Source organism: Oryctolagus cuniculus, chromosome 10, assembly GCF_964237555.1.
Source record: "Oryctolagus cuniculus chromosome 10, mOryCun1.1, whole genome shotgun sequence".
Classification (NCBI taxonomy): Eukaryota; Metazoa; Chordata; class Mammalia; order Lagomorpha; family Leporidae; genus Oryctolagus; species Oryctolagus cuniculus.
Window position 1 is genome coordinate 91187634 of NC_091441.1, and position 19655 is coordinate 91207288.

Sequence of the window (19655 nt, forward strand, 5' to 3'; positions counted from 1 at the left end):
TGTCTTCACTAGTGCCTAGAAAATGCTTTAGACACAGCAGGAGTTTAACAAATGTTTACTGAACTAATGTCGATGACAAAGGCTCCTAAGTTCTGCCTAGGTAATGTACTATAAACACACACATTTTTTTTTCTATTATGAAAATACAATAAAATTAATGAGTGGAGGATCTTTTTTTTTTTTTTTTTTTGACAGGTAGAGTTATAGACCATGAGAGAGAGAGAGACAGAGAGAAAGGTCTTCCTTCCATTGGTTCACTCCCCAAATGGCTGCCATGGCTGGTACTGTGCCGATCTGAAGCCAGAAGCCAGGTGCTTCTTCCTGGTCTCCCATGCAGGTGCAGGGCCCCAAAGACTTGGGCCATCCTGAGTGGAGGATCCTTTGATCACAGAAATCCCACTGCCAATTGTATGTAACAATTATAGGAATTGAAACTAAAATTTTTTTTAAACTTGAAATAGAGATAGACCTGTCTTAACAGCCAGACCAACTTATAAAACACCTATTCAGAGGCCAGTACCGTGGCTCACTTGGTTAATCCTCTGCCTCCAGCGCCGTCATCCCATATGGGTGCTGGTTCTAGTCCCCGCTGCTCCTCTTCCAGTCCAGCTCTCTGCTGTGGCTAGGGAAAGCAGTAAAAGATGGCCCAAGTACTTGGGCCCCTGCACTCATGTGGGAGATCCAGAAGAAGCTCCTGGCTCCTGGCTTCGGACTGGCATAGCTCCAGCCGTTGCGGCCATTTGGGGAGTGAACCAAAGGAAGGAAGACCTTTCTTTCTGTCTCTCCCTATGTCTAACTCTACCTCTCAAATAAGTAAATAAAATCTTTCAAAAAAAAAGAAAACACCTATTCTAGTTACCCTAGTACTTTCCTAGAACTAAGGCTTGGGAAATGTTTGCTATATTTTTCGTTTGCATTCTCTAAAAAGACTAAATCCTGATTCTTTCTTTTTTTTATCTCTGCAGGGATAAAAAAGAAATATCACCACTCTATTCCATAGTCACTTAGAACTCCATGCATTTTTCATGTATTTTTGGCACTCTTGCTAGTTATTTCTTGAAGGCAGGGTTCCCAACTGTCTGAACACTGTGAGGGTGCCCACAGAAGTGGGGAAGTTCAGACTCACTGACTGAGCAGTGAGTGGCTTCGAGCAGAAAGGGTTGCCCAGTGCCCACCATTGAGCCCATGCAAGAACTTTTGCAAGGGCAGAAATATCCTCACTCTCTTTATTTTTGCCTGGGAACTTTGTATAATTAAGTTTCTCCCTCATTGATTTAACATATATATGCATAGTTTTTTCATAATATGTATTTTCCATGGTCTTTTTGAAAACTGCTTCCCATATACATGGATTTCAAAACTTTTTACTTTGACTATGACCTTGTCTAAATAAGATCAGAGTTGGAGAACTCAAAAGGCTTTGGGTTCATGCTGCTCGTGCTGGAGACCTGGATGGAGATCCAGGCCCCTGGATTCAACCTGACCCAGTCCAGCTGTTTGGGGCATTTGAAGAATAAACCAGGAGATGGAAGGTTCTCTCTTTCTTTCTCTCTCTCTCTCTGTGTGTGTGTGTGTGTGTGTGTGACTGACTTTCAAATAAATAAGTAAATAAATACAACTTTAGGAAGGAAGAGAGGCAGAATAATGATAGATTGCTTTTAATTGAAAACTGACAAATCTTTTCCTGTCCCATGCCCAATCTAGAGCAGACTCTTTCACCTTTGACAATGAGGGTGCTTTAAAAGTTTGTGGAAAAATAAAATCAACAGATGTTTGATTTAGTGCAAAAAAATATGAAATCCATGCATAGTTTTTTCATAAGATGCATTTTCATGAATTTTTTGATGACCTCTTGTACTTCATGTCTTCTGAAGAGCCAATTTCTTTATGTTGAGTGTATAACATGGCCAAACATTCAAGAAGAAATTGAACTGTGCAGTTGATCACCTAAATGTTCAGAAATGCCAAACTTTGGAAATAACTTCGTGTTTGCTTCTGTGTGTTTATAAACAGAGGAGGAGAGAAATAGCTTACCAAATGTAAAACACTAAATAATGTCTTTAAAGTCTCTGCTTTTATTAGTTTTCTTATTCACTGTTCTGAGTTCCTCCTTAGTTCTCATTTATTTATTATATATTTAAATAAATAAGTCAGATTGAAAAATCTTGAAGGACAAATGTTGTTATCACAGTTATTTCTTTAAATGTATATTTTATAGCATTAAAAAATCTACCAGATGAATTAGCACTGTACTTCTCATTGCCGTTGTTTACTTGCATGACCACTAATTTTATGTAAATAATTCTTCCTTTCTCAGATTTTGAAAATTTAAACTTTGGCTTTTCTATGGGTAATTGTAGAACTAAACCCTTTAAAATTTTTCAAGCTTTGACTTTCAGCTTCCCAAGCTATTATATTGAATAAAGCTCTTGTTTTGAAGAAAAATATAGTTTATATACTTTAAATTTTCATGTAAGAAAAATACTTTATAATACATGATCCAATATCTTTTACTCTTGAAAAAAATAAAACTACCCTACAGTAAGGCAGAAATGCTGTCCTACACCCACTTGTATTTAGAGTAACATTTTCTTGCTTAAATAGACTGAATACTGTAAGTTCTGGTTATTTCTTTTCCATGGAGTTAGCTTACCAGGAAATCAAAGTGTACAATTGTTAGTTGTTTTAAACAATTTCCTATGGATACTTTTTCAGATATTCTTTGGAATAAGTGACTATTTCTTAAATGTTTAAAAAAGTACCTTATCTAAACTGAATACCACACAACAGAGCATCTTAGCACAAGATATAGACCTATGTGCTTTGCTATTTTTAGTGAGATTTTTTTCTGTAAAGATTATAGTAAAAAATCGTATTTATATTGTTGTCTTTATTCATAGACTTTTATATGAACTCATTAAGAACTTATGTTCAATAATTTAATACCACAGATTTCTGCTCACAGTTATTTTCACTTTGTTCCCCAATGTAGGGTTACAACAGTCTCCAGGGTTCTCCAGGCTCCACAACTAGTCCTTCAGGATTAACTCAGTTAACATTAGAGAACACGCTGGGCAGCTCTGCAGGGTGGACAAGGAGAGAATGTCCAGAAGCATTGGGAAGCCAGGGTTCCTTGGCAAAGCAAGAAGATAGAAATGACCTGCAAAGGAGTCTGTTGCCCGCACCTTGTCTTTCTCCCCCTAGAGGAAGCTGTGGATCTTCTCAGAAAACTCCAGACCCCCTTATCAAAGCAGAGGCTCTACCAGCCCGTCAAGTGCCAACTTCACTAAACAAAACCTCCCTGAAGGAAATCACAGCTGAAAAGTTGAAACCAATCCCTGAAGTGTCTGTAAGTGCCTCTGCCGTGCTTGACATATGCAAGTGGTGCCTCCTGTTGTGTCTGTTCTGTTCCACTTTGCACCCACTTTTAGCAGTATCTATTTTTCATCATTTGGGTGATTAGTAATGTATTTTCTTTCCTATTCAGATGTGTTTTAGTTCAGTAACAGCAGCAGTTAAAGAGTATATTGCACATCCTAATGATAATAGAATGCCTTATGTTTTTAATGAGAAAGATAATTATGTGGTTTTCATCGTAACGGTTATTTTTTTTATTTTCCAGTTACTTCCCATAATTTTAGTTAGCACTGAATGCAAATTATAAATGAGGATCTTATTTTTGTGCCAAAAGCTTGCCAGTAAAATTGACAGATTTTCAATAACAGTCTACATTAGGAGCCATAAAAACATCATTATTCTGTTCACTTTCTGGTCTCTCTGCAGCAGTTCCCCAAATAATAGATGATATGAGTGAAGGTTAACAGGAAAGCAGTGTCATCAAATAAATCCCTAGGCTGGTAGGGTGGCTATATTCATGTCCATCAGATTGATTTTTTCCTCCTCCCTGTGTGTTAGTGCTTTGCTTCCTTCAGTTCTCTGTAAGCTGAACTGAAAAAGTGTGGAACAAATGACATGGATGTTCCTATTTGTTAACGTTAAAGGTTTTCTTTATATGTCATGTCCTATGTGTCTCATATGTGTTACAAAGTGAAGTTTCAGTTCAATTACATTCTACGAAATTTGGAGTGGATTCATTGCTACCGAGCACAGGTGGTGGACATACACATCATTGTCATCAACAAAGCAGAAGGAGCTAATATTTCTTGAATAATTACCATATGTCAGTCAGTCAGTGTACCAAGACCTTTTCCTTAAAGTATTTCCTTTAATCCTCACCAAGACACCAAGAGCGGCTGTCATCATCCTCATTTTCAGAAGAGGAAACTGAAGTTTAGATTGGTTACACAGTTTGTTCAAGAGCAACAGCTAGTTAGGTGAGCTGGTTAGTTAATTGAACCTAGATTTTCTGATTCTGGAACTACTACCCAAAACTGTTATGCTGTGCTGCAGAACAGGTGTTAAGTTGGAGAAATGTGAGAACCTCTCTACAAGAAATAGCCAGAAATAAAACTAAAATGTAGAAATTTTTATATCACATTTATGTGCATGTGTGTGTGTACAGGAGAAAATAGTATAGCACTTAACCTAATGAGAATGGATTTGTTTTATGGTAATTTAAGGATGAAAATTGTCAGTAATATTTTTGCATGTAGAAATACTTTTAAAACAAATGTTCTGGTTCTTCCTTATATTTTTTCCCCTTTGGCTGTGCTAACAAATTTGAAAGTAGCTAATAAGAGGTTTATTCTACCAGTCTACTTCCCTCAACTGTAGCCAATACTGGGTTGTCAGAAAGAGAAACAAACTAACATCCCGTTAAGTTTCCCCCCTAATTTCTTTTTTTAATTTATTATTTAAGATTTAAGGTTTATTAATTACTTGAGAGAGAGCGAGAAAGAGAGAATCTTCCATCTACTGGTTCACTCCCCAAATGACCACAACAACCAGAGCTCGGACAGACCAAAACAAGAAGTCAGGTACTCCATCCTAATCTACTAGGACCCAAGTATTTGGACCATTATCTACAACCTTCCAAGGTGAATTAGCTGTAAGCCAATTTGGAAGTAGAATAGCCAGGACTCCAGTTGGCACTCTGATGTGTGATGTCTGCATCACAAGGTCCACCAGAATGCCAGCACCACCCTCTAATGTATTTGCCACCACCTTCTAGGAAGTGGAATCTGGCATCCAAAAAACTGCTTATTTTTAGTCTCTCCATTTTTCTCTACAAATTAAAGCAGACTACAAAATTAAGCTTGGAAACTTCAGACACACATGAACTTGAAGTACCTCGCCACACAGCAGAACACATTGCCAAAAAAAAGGAGTACTTTTTACTACTAGGGAATAATAAAAGAAGTTAAGAGACCAGTGTTGTAAAGAAGAGCAAGACATTTGCTGTCACCCATTATCTTCATTTTAGAGGCTTTTAGGATAAGACCCAGAAACCAGTTGAATTTTTTCAAAAGACTTTTTTTAGTACTGCTCACTGCAGATATTTTAATACTCCTTAGAGGTAGACATGTCTCTTCTTCCCCACAAGATCCCTATAAGAAACTACTATTCCAGTTTACAGCTAAAGAAACTTGGAGCAGTAGCTTCAAAGGGATGAACAGGAGCAAGAAGCTTTATTTTTGGTTGAAGGTGCAAAGACATTGCTTCCCCCTTGTGCAAAGGAGTTTGAACCTCAATGTCAGAATTCACCCTAACACAATTTTATCTCATAACAACCTGCATGATCACTGCAATCTGCAGCTCACATTTGCAAATCTGATCATCTTTTAATATGATATAAAATTGTTGAAGACATAGGCATTCTTGCTTCATTTCAAAGTGAATTTGTAATAAAAATGAAGTCTTCTTCCAGAGCCACCTTTAAAAAAGAAGTTCATGGGGCCAGCATTGTGACATAGCAGCTAAAGCCACTGCCAGCAACACCAGTATCCCACATAGGTACTGGTTTGTGTTCTGGCTGCTCTACTTCCAATCCACCTCCCCACTAATGGTCTGGGGAAAGCAGTGGAAGATGGCCCAAGTGTTTGGGCTGCTGCACCCCATGTGGGAAACCAGGATGGAGCTCCTCACTTTGGTCTGGCTCACCTCTGGCCATTGTGACAATCTGTGGAGTAAATCAGCAGATGGAAAATCTCTCTCTCTCTCTCTCTCTCTCTCTCTCTCTCTCTCTCTCTCCCCCTTTCCCTCTCTGTTCATTCCCACAGTGAACAGGTGCTAGTAACCAGTGTCTTCTTCACTTGGTGTTTACAGCTAAAAATCTGAAAGTGAGTCACCCTGAAGGTCATTGTACACCTACTTGCTCCACAAAGGGATTTTTCCCCAGATCCTGGAGACCCATAGGAATGACGTGTTTGTAAATAAATATTTCATTGAAATTGATTTCAGACAAAAAGGCTTTATCCTTTCAAAGTACACAGTTCAATCTGCTATTTATTTATTTAATTGAAAGACAGAGATACACGTAGATCTCCCATCTGATAGTTTACTCCCTAAATGCCTGCAGCAGCCGAGGCTGGATTAGGCCAAAGCCAGTCTTTCATGTGAGTAGAAGGGACCCAAATACTTGAACCGTCACCTGCTGCTTCCCAAGATGCACATTAGCAGAAAGCTGGAGTCAGGATTAGAGGCAGGGCCTGGACCCAGTCACTGAGGTAAGATGCAGATGTCCCTTGCAGCATCTCAATCACTGTGCCAACTGCCTACCCCGTTGGTTTTCAGCATATTCACAGAACTGTGCAACTCTTGCCACTATTTAATTTTAAATCATTTTCATCTCCCCAAAAGAAATCCAGTACCCGCTAGCAGCCACTCTATTACCTCTGCCCCAAAGCCCCTTGGAGCTATTAATCTACTCTGTGTCTTTGTGATTTTGCCTAATTTGGATATTTCTTATCAATGAAATCATACAATGCATGGCCTTTTGTGTCTGATTTCTTTCACTTAGTAGTTTTTCAAGGCCCAGCCATATCATAATACTTCATTCCTTTTTATGCCTGAATCCATTGTATGGATCGTCGATATTTGTTCATCAGTTGATGGGCATTTTGATTGGATTGTTTCTTTTTTTTTTTTTTTTTTGGCTGTTATGAATGTTGCTACTGTGAAACATTTGTGTACAAGTTTTCATATGGACATATATTTTTAATAATCCAGTGTATAAACCTAGGAATGGAATTGCTAAGTCGTGTGGAACTCTGTGATTAATTTTTGAGGAACTGCAAAACTTTTCCAAAGGGGTAACACCATTTTGCATTCCCACCTGCAGTGAATGAGGATTCCAGTTTTTCTGCATCCTAGTCAGCATTTCTTCATGTCTGCCTTTTGCATATAAGCCATCTTAATGGATAGGAAGTGGCTTTCCACTATGATTCTGATTTGCATTTCTCAGTGACTAATGATGTTATCTTTTTGTGTTATTATTCATTTGAGGAGCAGAGAGAGAGAAAGAGGAAGGGAGATCCTATTCACTGGTTCACTTCCCAGATGACCATATCAATGGGGGAAGTAGGGGTGGCAAAGCCAGGCACCAAGAACTCAATCCAAGTCTCCCAAATATGTGGCAGGAACTCAACTACTTGAGCCATCACCACTGCCTCCCTCCAGGAAGCTAGTCTCAGGAGCAAGAGGCAGGCATCAAACCCAAGTACTCTGATATGGGATTCAGGCATCCCATATTCCAGCAGTGGCGGAACTTCCAGGTCAAATGCCTGGCCAGATATTATCTGTAAAAAAATTTTTTTTCATTTATTTAATTGAAAGCCGAAGTTATACAGAGATATGTTCCTAAATTTGTGTTTATGCATGAAGTTTGTATACCTTAAATAAAACTTTCTAGCTTATGAAAAAAAGTTACAGAGACAGAAAGACAGAGGAAGAGAGATCTTTAATCCACTGGTTCACTCCCCAAGTGGCTGTGACAACCAGGACTGAGCCAAACCGAAGCCAGAAGCCAGGAGCCTCATCCAGGACTCTCATGTGCATCGCAGGGGCCCAGCACTTGGGCCATCCTCTGCTGCTTTCCCAGGCCATCAGCAGGGAACTGGATCAGAAATGGAGCAGCCAGGATGCTGACGGGTACCCACCAGAGATGCTGGCAGTGCAGGAGGCAGCTTCACCCACATGTACTTATTAACTGTACATCTCTTTTGGGAAAATTCCTATTCAGATCCTTTACCTGTATTTAAATTGTTATAGTTCATTTTTAAGAATTCTTAGTATATTTTGGGTGAAAGTCCCTTATCAACTATATGATTTGCAGACATTTTCTTCCATTCTGTGGATTGTCTTTTCATTTCTTTATTGTGTCCTCTGAGCACAGAAGCTTTCATTTGATGAAGTCTAGTTTATCTGTTTTTTCTTCTGTTGCTTGTGCATTTGTTGTTATATCTCAGAAGCCAGTGCCTAGCCCCAACCCACAAAAGCGTTATTCTATTTCTTTATCTAAGAGTTTTATTATTTTAACCCTTGAATCTACTTCTGTGATCCATTTTGACTTCACTTTTGTGTGTGGTGTGAGGTAAGGCCTACCTACATGTTTCACATGGATTTCTAATTGTTCAGGTACCATTTTTTGAAGACAGTTCTTTCCTGCAATGAGTTGACCATACTTCAAGTGCTGTTTGTGGTGTTGTGATTCCATTCCACTGAACTTTGTATCTATCCCCATGCTGGTACCACATCATCTTGATCAACATAGCTCAGTAGTAACCTCTGAAGTCAGGAAGTATGGATTCTTCAACTTTTCTCTGCTTTTTCTTAATGGGGTCCTTGCACTTCCATATAAATGTGAGGATCAGGTTGTCAGTTTCTGCAAAAATGGCCAATGGGTTTTGGTAGGGATTTGAGGAATATTAGTACTATCTTCATGGTAATAAACTTAACCAGCCTATCATATGTCTTTATATCTTTTTAAATGTTCTTTAATTTCTTTCATAAATGTTTGTAGTTTTCACCATATAAATCTTGTGCTGCTTATATTAAATTCATTTCTAAGAATTTTATTAATTTTGATACTATTGTGAATGAAATTCTTTTCTTTTTTTTCTTTTTTTTTTTCTTTTTTTTTTTTTTGACAAGCAGTTAGACAGTAAGAGAGACAGAGAGAAAGGTCTTCCTTCCATTGGTTCACCCCCCAAATGGCTGCTGTGGCCGACGTGCTGCGCCAATCTGAAGCCAGAAGCCAGGTGCTTCCTCCTGGTCTCCCATGCCGGTGCAGGGCCCAAGCACTTGGGCCATCCTCCACTGCCTTCCTGGGCTACAGCAGAGAGCTGGACTGGAAGTGAAATTATTTTCTTAATCTCATTTTTCTTTGTTCATTTCCAGTGTTTAGAGATATAGTTGATTTTTCATATTTTTTTTATCTTACAACCTTGGTGAGTCTCTTTTGTTACTTCTAGTAGTTTTTGAATGTGAGTTTTTTGGTTTTGTTTTTACTTTGTAATTTCCTATAAACAAGATCATGTTATGGGAAACAGATGCAAGTTAAATTTTGCTGCTTCTTTGCCAATCTGGATTCTTCTTATTCCTTTTTCTTTTCTAATTGCCTCCACAAATGAATTTCATTTGAATGGAAATTTTTTCGTTATTACAAAATAGTTAAGATTTTTTGATTTTGACTTTTGTGCTCTATTCAATTCTTCACACATATGTAGTGAGTTCAAGGAGCCTAGAATGATGCTATTAGTATGACTTAGGAAAAATACTTGATGACATATGAAAATTTTGAGAATTATCCTGGATCTAGAAATCCTTCTAATACTAATATAAATGCAGCTAGTCCATATATTTAGAATATGTGCATCTTGGGGATTTCCACCCCCTAAGCTATGTCTCTAAAAACAAAGGGCCTCAGGATGATATAATACAAATATGTTGGCTCTGGGTACATAGTCGTATCTCTTCTCTTTAGTGCCTACTAGGTCAAACACCCTCCCAGGTTCTGGAAGTACAACATGACTAAGATAAGGCCTCTCTCCTCAGGAGCTTAAATCTATTGGGCAATAGACAACAAGCAAATAAGTACCAACTATGATAAGGGTGTGAGAAGAAATAGGACGATGGAATAGCGCAGCAAGGTTGGACGGAATGGTAGATGCCTTTATGTGATATCTGAATAACTGACTTTTGAGCTAAGAGCTGAAGTCTAGGGAGAATTCAGCCAGGCAAAGAACCTGGAAATAGTGTTTTAGGGATTAGGAACAGCTAGATAGAAATCTCCTGAAATATGCATCTTTGAGGAAGAAGAGAGAATCCATGTCATTGAGACATGTAATCAAGGAGCAAGTAGAAGAGGATGAGGTGGGAGGGTGAACAGGGCTCAGGTCATATAAGGCCAGGAGGGCTTTGGTGACTAGAGTGATCTTTGTTCCAACTGCAGCAGCAAACTTGAAAGGATTTTAAGCAAGACAGCCATGTTGTCTGATAAACATTCAGAAGCATTCTTCTATCTGTCAAGAATGGATGCAACAGGACAGGAATGGAGGCAGAGAAAGCAATTAAGGGCTTAAACTGAGAATTTAGAGTAGACATGAAGGGAACTGGTAGACAACTGGAATGTTTGAGAGGTAGAACTAACAGGATATGGAGAAGAGGAAACAGGCGATATAAAGGTTCCCTCCTAAGTTGGAACTTAAACAACTCGGCAGTTGATAATCATATTTACTGGGCTGTGAAAGATTGTAGGAGGAACTTAGCCATCAAGATTTTGCAATCAAGAATTGCAAGGAGCATCCCATTGAAAATCTGTGCTCCCCAAAGTGCCCAAGTGAAGCGACTTTGTGGCAAAGGAAAATTACAGGCTCTTAGAAAACTGGGTACATGGGGAACTGTCTTTCTAACCCCCTGATATGGAAGAGTATTAATTACTCTTAGGAAATGCTTACTGGGATTGATTTGTTAATGACTTGGTAAACTTCTTCCTTGTAATGTTTTATTCATATTTTAATAGAGTTCTCTATTATTAAGTTTAAATATTTTTAATTAAGAAAGAAGTACAGCCCTCCGGGTAGTATTGCAACCATGTAGATAGCTAGTAATTAAACTTTTCCGCACATATAACTGTATTCAAACGATTTTGAATGCACCATTTTAAACTTGAAAGTGCCATTATGTGCATCTTTAAACAAACAAACAGACTTAGATACAGGCTTTGTGGCTCCAGAAAAAGTTTGAGATCCTTGAAGAAAGGTTTTTTTCATAAGAAAATATCCTACAAATTAAAAACCTCAATGTTCTTTTTAGGAAAAATAAAAACATGTTTTTATAGTAAAAGAATGGTAAAATGAATCATGTAAAATTTGATTTTAACTTTCATAAATCCATTTCTGAGTATCAAAACTGAATTATGGAAGGACATTTTTAAAGATATTTTAAGCTATAGTGCAATGCAATGTGAGCAAATTTTTTTCTTCTAATTGTGAAACAATTTCCTTTGGATAATGTGAAAAGGATTTGTTTCATCACCTTCCTCCTTGATGCTTGTGAGCTCAGTATTGGAGTAGGGAATCTACCATATATTTTTGAAAAGTAATAAAAATCTATGCAATATGTGTTCTACAAACTAAGAATGAAATTATAGAATTTTAAAAACATTCGATCATTTAAAATTCTGCACATTCTAGGGTATATAATACTGTTTGTTCAAAGGGAGACCATCTGTCTCTGTTTGTATTTGCTACTCAAGAATGCATTTACAGCTGTTTTTCCAACAATGCCCCATTGTTTGAAGGATTCATAAATGTGTTTCTGACCCCTTACTTGCTTTGGCTACAACAATATTGCATTGTTTCAAAACAGCTTTTTCTGCGGCGGATTGGCCCACGTGTTGCCCACATGTTCATTGCTGTGGCTCAACTTTGCAGGGACACTTAGAGGTGCCCCTCTTCCTCCTTTACAGAGTCTTCCTCATACCCGCTGGTCTCAGGCTGCTCTGGACCACTTGTTAACAACAGCCTTCCCCAGACAGAGCTCTCTGTCCAGTCTTTCTATTGTTTTATTCTTCAAAACTGGGAAGTCAAGATCCATGGCACCGTGGCTCAGAACACTAGCCAGAGTCCTGGCTTTGCTCCCTCTTACGTTTGTGATCTTGGACATACTTCTTGATCTTTCTAAGCCTCAATTACATCATCTATAGACTTGAGGAGAATAATGCTTATTATGAACATGAAATGAGAATGGAGCATTGTAGAACACCAAGCCCGTTATCCTGCTGGGTATTTTCCTAGTGCTGAGAGTTAGAAATGTAGACCTGTATGCCTGACATTCTGTAGCAAATAAAATCATTGTACATACATAAGATTCCAGAAGTTAGTTTACAGATACCGTTCAATATGTGAGAGCGATTATGATTGTGTGCTTCTTGCTCTGTGTTTATGGTTGAATCAAGTGCTGCACTGAATGAATTAATGTGTGCCTTCTGCCAGTTAACATGTGGGTGTTTTTGCAGGGATGCCCTGAAGAGAAAAAAGCATTTAGAAGCAAGAAATGGAATCTGTGTGGTCATTCCCCAGAGACCACCCTGTGTGTGCTTACCTTGTTCAGAAGCTAACTTGCAGATGCATAGTTTCATGGCTGATAGATTGAACTGAACCGGGGAAAAACTAGTAGCATTTCATCAACCATAGTGCTAACAACGGGAAGAATGTTTCACTTATCAAATTGGACACTGCTTACTAATAGCTTTTGGAAAACGGTCTAACATTTGATGTTTTGTCTAAATTGCATTATTTCCTTGTCTCTAAAAAAACAAGAGTCGTGATCAGTTTCTGAAAATATGCTGAAACTACAAAATTTGATGATTATATAACATTTGTGCTGCCAGCAAAAGAATTTGGTATAAAAATTTTCTGAGTGGAACTTGCTTGTAGCCCTCTGCCTTCTCTGTGAATATTTTTCAGTACAAACTCCTCTGTTGCTCATTATTCTTTCCCTTTCATTCCATCAAGTGTTTCATTATTTGCAAAGGCAAAATGACCTTGAATAGAAGTATGTTACAATGATTAAAAATGGAATTATCTAAAATTTGGATGATAATATAGAATTACAGAAGTCATTAGGACATTTTGATACTCTCCATTTCTGAACATCCCCGCATGCAAATAATGTGCCATGTACTCTAATAAAGAAGAGCAAGTTAAAGCTTCAGAAATTACAGGTAGAAAAACTTGACAGGAATTAAGCGACTTTCAGAAGTTTGAATCCATGAAAATGCATTGACTGTTCAGCCAAAGCCACTATAGATGGGTTTGACTTACCCATGATTCAACTCAAAATTTTTTGACTTTTCGTGATGAGAAAGGCATACTCATTCAGTAGAATCCATACTTGACATTTTAAATTTTGACTTTTTCTGGGCTAGCAGTAAGCAGTACAATACTGACTCTGACACTGGGCAGCAGCAGGGAGGGCAGCTCCCTGTCAGCCTCACAGTCACAAGAAAAAACAGCCAAGACTTTACATTGCACTGTGTTGCCAACTTGGGATGTTCTGTGGTTTAGCTATAGTAGGTGCACTTCTAACCTAATCATAGTTTAATTTACGGTGAAATGGGTTTATCAGGACATAACCCCATTGTAAGTTGAGGGGCATCTATAGAACATTTCCTTTCCCCCAATATTCTAATGCTAAGGTTAGCATCCTACTTATCAAATTTTTATTGAAGAAATTTATCTTCTCTAATGTTTTTGTTTTCTTTGGAAAATCAGGACAAACCCATGAGGAGACAGGTGCCTCAGGAGTGCTAGTTGGGGAAGAGATGCCCTGGGATACTAATGTGCCATCAGCCATTATATAAACGATCAGTGTAGAGATTAAATACTGTCAGTAAACAGTAATGGCTAGGAGATTAACCCTCAAATAAAAATGGCAGTTAAAGTTTAAAATTACCTTTGGAAAATGGAATTTTCTAGTACTTTTCTTTCTGTGTAGGAGTCCAAAAAAAAACTTCCAGAATTTTCTGAATGCAGCTATTAAATTCTTAAATAGTAAATGTAAATTTTAAACCGTCAGTAGGTTCTGACCTCTCAGCTGCATTTACAACATGCTTTTTTCCCACTAGAATTATACAGAGTGACTTGCCAATAATTAACAAATAATCACTTTCTGGGAAATCTTTTTTGAGCCTTAAAATTCCTTTTGTTGTTGAACATGGGGCAGTGTGCATGCCACAAGCGCATGCTCTGATGAATATTCACAAACTGAACAAACCTTTTTAACACCTGCATCAAGAAAAAACAGTGCCAGCACCCGAGTAGGCCTGATATGCTCCCTTCCTGTCGCTTGCCCCTCACAACTGACTTCCCAAGATTAACTTGTCCAGCATCTAGTGTGGCTTCTCTCACTTAGCATTTTGTTCATGAAATTCCATATTGCTCTCATTTTATTGCTGTATAGTGTTGCACTGTGCAAATTTTATACCGTTTAGTTCTCTATTCTATTCTGAGGGGCATTTGCATCTTTTGATAGACTGTCAAAATATGTCTTTTGGTAAACTCTTTGACTTGGGCAGGGAAACCCATTTCGTCTTCCAAAGGCTTCATTAAATTGTGGGTGTTTCTATCGTTGTTGCTTTAGAACAGTGTTGCTTGTCTCATTTCCAAAACACTAATGTTTGGGTTTTATTTTCTAGTTTGTTTATTGATTTTTCTATATGTATAAGTTCCATGCTTCTCGGTTGCCCCACGTTTTCTTGCCTGCTGGTTGGAATGTGCTGCTGTGCTACCCTTCTTGTTCTTCAAGGCCCAGCTAAGAGCCTCTCTTCCAGGAAGCTGTAACTGATCCTGTGCAAAATGACTTCTCTTTTTTTTTTTTTTTTTAAGATTTATTTGTTTAGGCAGAGTAACAGAAGGAGAGAGAGGGAGAGAGGTCTTCCATCCACTGGCCAACCACCCAAATGGTCACAACAGCTGGAGCTGGGCCAGGCTAATGCTAGGAGCCAGGAACCCCATTCTGGTCTCCCACATGAGTGTCAGTGATCCAAGTACCTCGGCAATCCTCTGCTGCCTTCCCAGGCACTTCAGCCAGAAGCTGGATTGGAAGTGGCACAGCCAAGACTTGAATAAGCACTGATAAAGGATGACAGTGTTGCAGATGGCAGCTTAACTGGGCTGCACCACCGGCCCCAGCCTCTCTTTTCTGAAAGGCCAAAGCATTTTGTCTGTCTCCCTTCTCTTGTATTGCCTTTTGTATTCTATTCTAGCAGCTACCACCCCCTTTGTAATAAGTGATACTTCTTTAAAGTTAGAAAGATATATGAATTCTTGTAACTCATTTGGGGTGGGGGGACAGGCAGAGTTAGAGAGAGAAAGGTCTTTCTTCCATTGGTTCACCCCCCAAATGGCTGCTACGGCCGGCACGCTGCGTCGATCCGAAGCCAGGAGCCAGCTGCTTCATCCTGGTCTCCCATGGGGGTGCAGGGCCCAAGCACTTGGGCCATCCTCTACTGCCTTCCCGGGCCACAGCAGAGAGCTGGACCGGAAGAGGAGTAACCGGGACAGAACCGGCACCCCAACTGGGACTAGAACCCGGAGTACCAGCGCCACAGGTGGAAGATTAGCCTAGTGAGCCGTGGCGCCGGCCTTTTTTGTAACTCATTTTAAAAATTTATTTGAGAGACTGAAAAAGAGAGAGCTCCCATCAACTGGTTGACTTTCTCAAATGCCTGCAACACCTGGAGCTGCAACTCCAGGGCTAAAGCCAGGAGTCAGGAACTCAAGCCCGTTCTCCCACAATGATGGCAAGAACTCAGTCACTTGAGGCATCACCACTGCCTCCCCAGGTCAACATTAGCAGGAAACTTGAGTTAATACTCTGATGTGGGATACAGGCATCTTAACTAGGGTCTTAACTGCTAGGCTAAACAACTGCCCCAGACAGGGATTATTCGATACATCTTTTATTAAGAGTTATTGTAGTATGATGTCTGCTGTGCTGTGGGTGTCATATACTTACACAATGCAAACTTGATTCTTAAAGGCCATTTTGAAGATTTCAGTAGGCTCCAAAATGAGAATAACATCCCAATTTTCTCCCACTTCTCTACCCCTCCCTTCTATAAGGAACAGAATGTACTTCCTGGTCTGATCTTATCCCATGGCCATGGCTCATTTTTCTCCATACCACACTGTAAATTTAGTTGTGTTACACACAGTTCAGTGAACTTGATTTTATCTGAGGTTCACAAAATTCTATAGGCAGATATTTGATTGATTAAGCCATTCTGTCTTAAAATCTCGAGACCAGAGATTGGGCAAAAGTCATAAAGTTGAAAGGTTGTTTTTGTTTGTTGTGTTTTATCTTTCTTCTGGACTTAACTGATTTCCTTTTCATCATTATCAAGGCTCAGTGTCATTGTGAATGCTATACTTTAACACATTCTGCTTATTTATGATTATTTCTTTATGGATCTCAGTTGCCCTACTGGATGGAAGGCCCATGAATACAGGAGTCATATCTTAATTGTCTTTGTAATTTCACCAGCTTGAGCTGCCAATAACATCTGAAGAAAGATCAATGAAAATGAATGACTTGAATGGTTTAGTGAGCAAAGGACTTACCTGGGAGCCTGAGCGCAGCTGAACTCTAAAGCCTCCAGCCCGTTGTCTTCTTCCTAAAATGAATCTGGTGGATAACTTCTCCCTCTTTTCCTACAAGGATATTTTGAGATGAAATTGAGTTATATACATAACATTTTGAGCCTTTCAGAGTTAAAATTACATAAGATACTTTGCCTCTCAGCGGTTGTACAATTTAGTTAGATGACATCTTGTCCACTTTAATGTGAAGACTTTATTGCAAGGCTTCTTTTTTAAAAAAATTAATAAATGATTTAGCCTTTCTGGTGCTTTTTAAATGGTTTAAGAGATTGGAAATCAGAAATGTCTCGAGGAACTAAGTTAATTACCTGTCTCTGCTGCCAGTTGTGACCCTGGAAGAATTTTGTTTCTTTTCTCTGTTCATTTTTGGTTGCTGCTTCCAGGGTTTTATCAGAATACATTTTACCACTGTGTGAAATAAAATCATGGAAGTAGAGAGTTCTAAGCAAACAACTCCAATAGTGCCTGGTAGATAATAGGGCCTCTGTAAGTGTTTATGGAATAAGTTAATGAGTCAATCCATTTCCACCACTTCTAGTGACTGCAGTATCCCTGCCAGCCTTCCTCCAGCCCCCGCTTCAGTGCTCCCAGGGCCACTTATTCCATTTGTCAACAAGTTTAATTCCTATTGAAAGCCACTTTCGACTCCTGTGAGGCTTTCTGTAATTCTCCTGGGCATTTAGTCATTTGTGTGCTGCATTCCTCCAGCATCTTAGTCATATCTTTGTTATATTATTGATCACAGTATTGATTGATATTGTATTGTAGTTTTGATTATAATTCCTGTTATATAATACCTGTTAGGTCTCTACGGACTGAGCTCCATAAGGGCAGGGGTGGGTCTTGTTTTCTTTGTACCCCCAGCTCCCGACATCATACATAAAGGAAGAATGGAAACAGATAAAATGAGAGGAACCAGTAATAATCACAGGGTGTCCATGTATTGATGGGCAACTCAGTGCCCCCTCAAGTGGAATGTATATCCACCAGAATATGTGGGCCAAAAATAACTCACCTTGGTTGCAGAGGAACATTTTTAAATGATGTCCATTCATTTTTTTTATCTCAACCATTTTAATCCCTGTATTTTTATTATACATATTATTTTAATACAGTGGTACATATGCTTGGAAGGTACATACTCGAACATTTTCTGTTAAAGGGAAAACCGTAAGTTATATCCCTAGTATAAGTTGTTAGCCAGGTACTATGCTGTGCATTTAGTATGGATTATTTCTTTTAGCCCACCAAAAATTCCATGAAGTATACATGATGCTCCCCTTTTTAGAGATGAAGACGCTTGAGGTGTAGAAAGGGTGGGTGATATTCCCAATCACATATAACTGCTAAGTGGTGAGGTTGGTGTGCAGCTTTAGATCTGCCCAGCTTAACCACTACCATATCATCTCTTATTTTTCTGTCTCAGCATCCAGAGTGTTCAGGCACAATACAGGGCTGAGCATTAAATCAATGAATTGGAAGGATGAGTCAATCATACAAAGTACACATTAAGCCTTCTTCTAAAGAAAAGTGGTAAAAATTAAAATATCATCTTTAATTGTACAAACATGCATTGGCAATGGAATGCCAAGTCACATACCCATAGACACATTGGAATGTTTCATCCCTATTTTCTTGACAGAAAACTGAAAAAGGACACTAAGTCACTTAGTTGTTTGTTCACTGTTGCACCCAATGTCAGGAGGCTGTTATTCTCATTTTTATATCTGATTACCCAACTACTTTTTATTGAAATTTAATTCATAACCAACTAATTCAGTCTTTTTTTTTCTTCTTTTTCTTTTTCTTTTTTTTTTTTTTTTTTTTTTTTACAGGCAGAGTGGACAGTGAGAGAGAGAGACAGAGAGAAAGGTCTTCCTTTTTGCCGTTGGTCCACCCTCCAATGGCTGCCACGGCCGGCACGCTGCGGCTGGCGCACCGCGCTGATCCGAAGGCAGGAGCCAGGTGCTTCTCCTGGTCTCCCATGGGGTGCAGGGCCCAAGCACTTGGGCCATCCTCCACTGCCTTCCTGGGCCACAGCAGAGAGCCGACCTGGAAGAGGGGCAACCGGGAAAGAATCCAGCGCCCTGACTGGGACTAGAACCTGGTGTGCCGGCACCGCTAGGTGGAGGATTAGCCTATTGAGCCTCGGCGCCGGCCAAAATTCAGTCTTGAAAAGTGTACGGTTTAGGAGTTTTTAGTGCATTCACCAAATTCTGTAGCCATCAAGATGACTTTATTTCAGGAAGCTTTCATCACTCCAAAGAAACTTCACCCCTCCTAGGAGTCACTGTCCATTTCCCTTTTCCCAGCCACTAGCACCCATAATTTTACTGAGTCTACTTTGTATCTATGTGTTTGCCCATCCTGGACATTTCATATAAATGGAATCACATGGCTTGTTGCCTTTCGTGCCTGGCTTTTTGGTTCACCTAAATTGTAATGTGTATCAGTACTTCATTATTCTTTTCTGCTGAATTGTGAGAATGCTTCAAAAAATTCATGAAAAATAGGGGCTGGCATTGTAGGGTAACAGGTAAAGTTGCTGCCTGCAACACCAGCAACCTGTATGGGTACCACGTCCTGTCCCAGCTGTTCCACCTGCCTGATGCCCACGTGTCAGGAGATCCAGATGAAGCTCTTGGCTCCTGGCTTTAGCCTGATCCATCACTGGCTGTTGTGGCCATCTGGAAAGTGAACCAGCAGATGGAAGGTCTCTCTATCTGTGTCTCTCACTCTCTTTCTGTAACTCTGCCTTTCAAATAAATAAATCCTTTTTTAAAAAGTTCATGGAAAATGTAATTGAAAGGTCAGGTTTTTTTTTTTAAAGATTTATTTTTTATTTATTTGAAAGACAGAGTTACAGAGAGAGATAGTGACAGAGAGAGAGGTCTTCCATCCGCTGGTTCATTCCCCAGATGGCTACAAAGGCCGGAGCTGTGCTAACCCAAAGCCAGGATCCAGGAGCTTCTTCCAGGTCTCCCATGTGGGTGCAGGGGCCCAGGGGTTTAGGCCATCTTCTATTGCTATTCCAGGCCACAGCAGAGAACTGGATTAGAAGAGGAGCAGCCAGGACTAGAACCAGCGCCC

General features: G+C 39.3%; 1 protein-coding gene across 14 annotated transcripts in view; it reads left to right on the top strand.

The window, feature by feature from the left end:
- The window catches only part of CFAP20DC (CFAP20 domain containing), a 343042-nt gene that overhangs the window by 188967 nt on the left and 134420 nt on the right, over nucleotides 1-19655 (top strand). For 9 of the 14 annotated variants that reach the window (XM_051852249.2, XM_051852250.2, XM_051852248.2 and 6 more), the window contains one exon: nucleotides 2993-3349. The exons of 3 other annotated variants lie outside the window; for them this stretch is intronic. In XM_051852249.2, coding sequence (XP_051708209.2) covers nucleotides 2993-3349 — 357 coding nt within the window. Of the gene's footprint in view, nucleotides 1-965; nucleotides 1533-2992; nucleotides 3350-19655 lie in introns of those variants that run through there. 2 more of the 14 variants (XR_011379498.1, XR_007921887.2) reach the window with 2 other exon arrangements.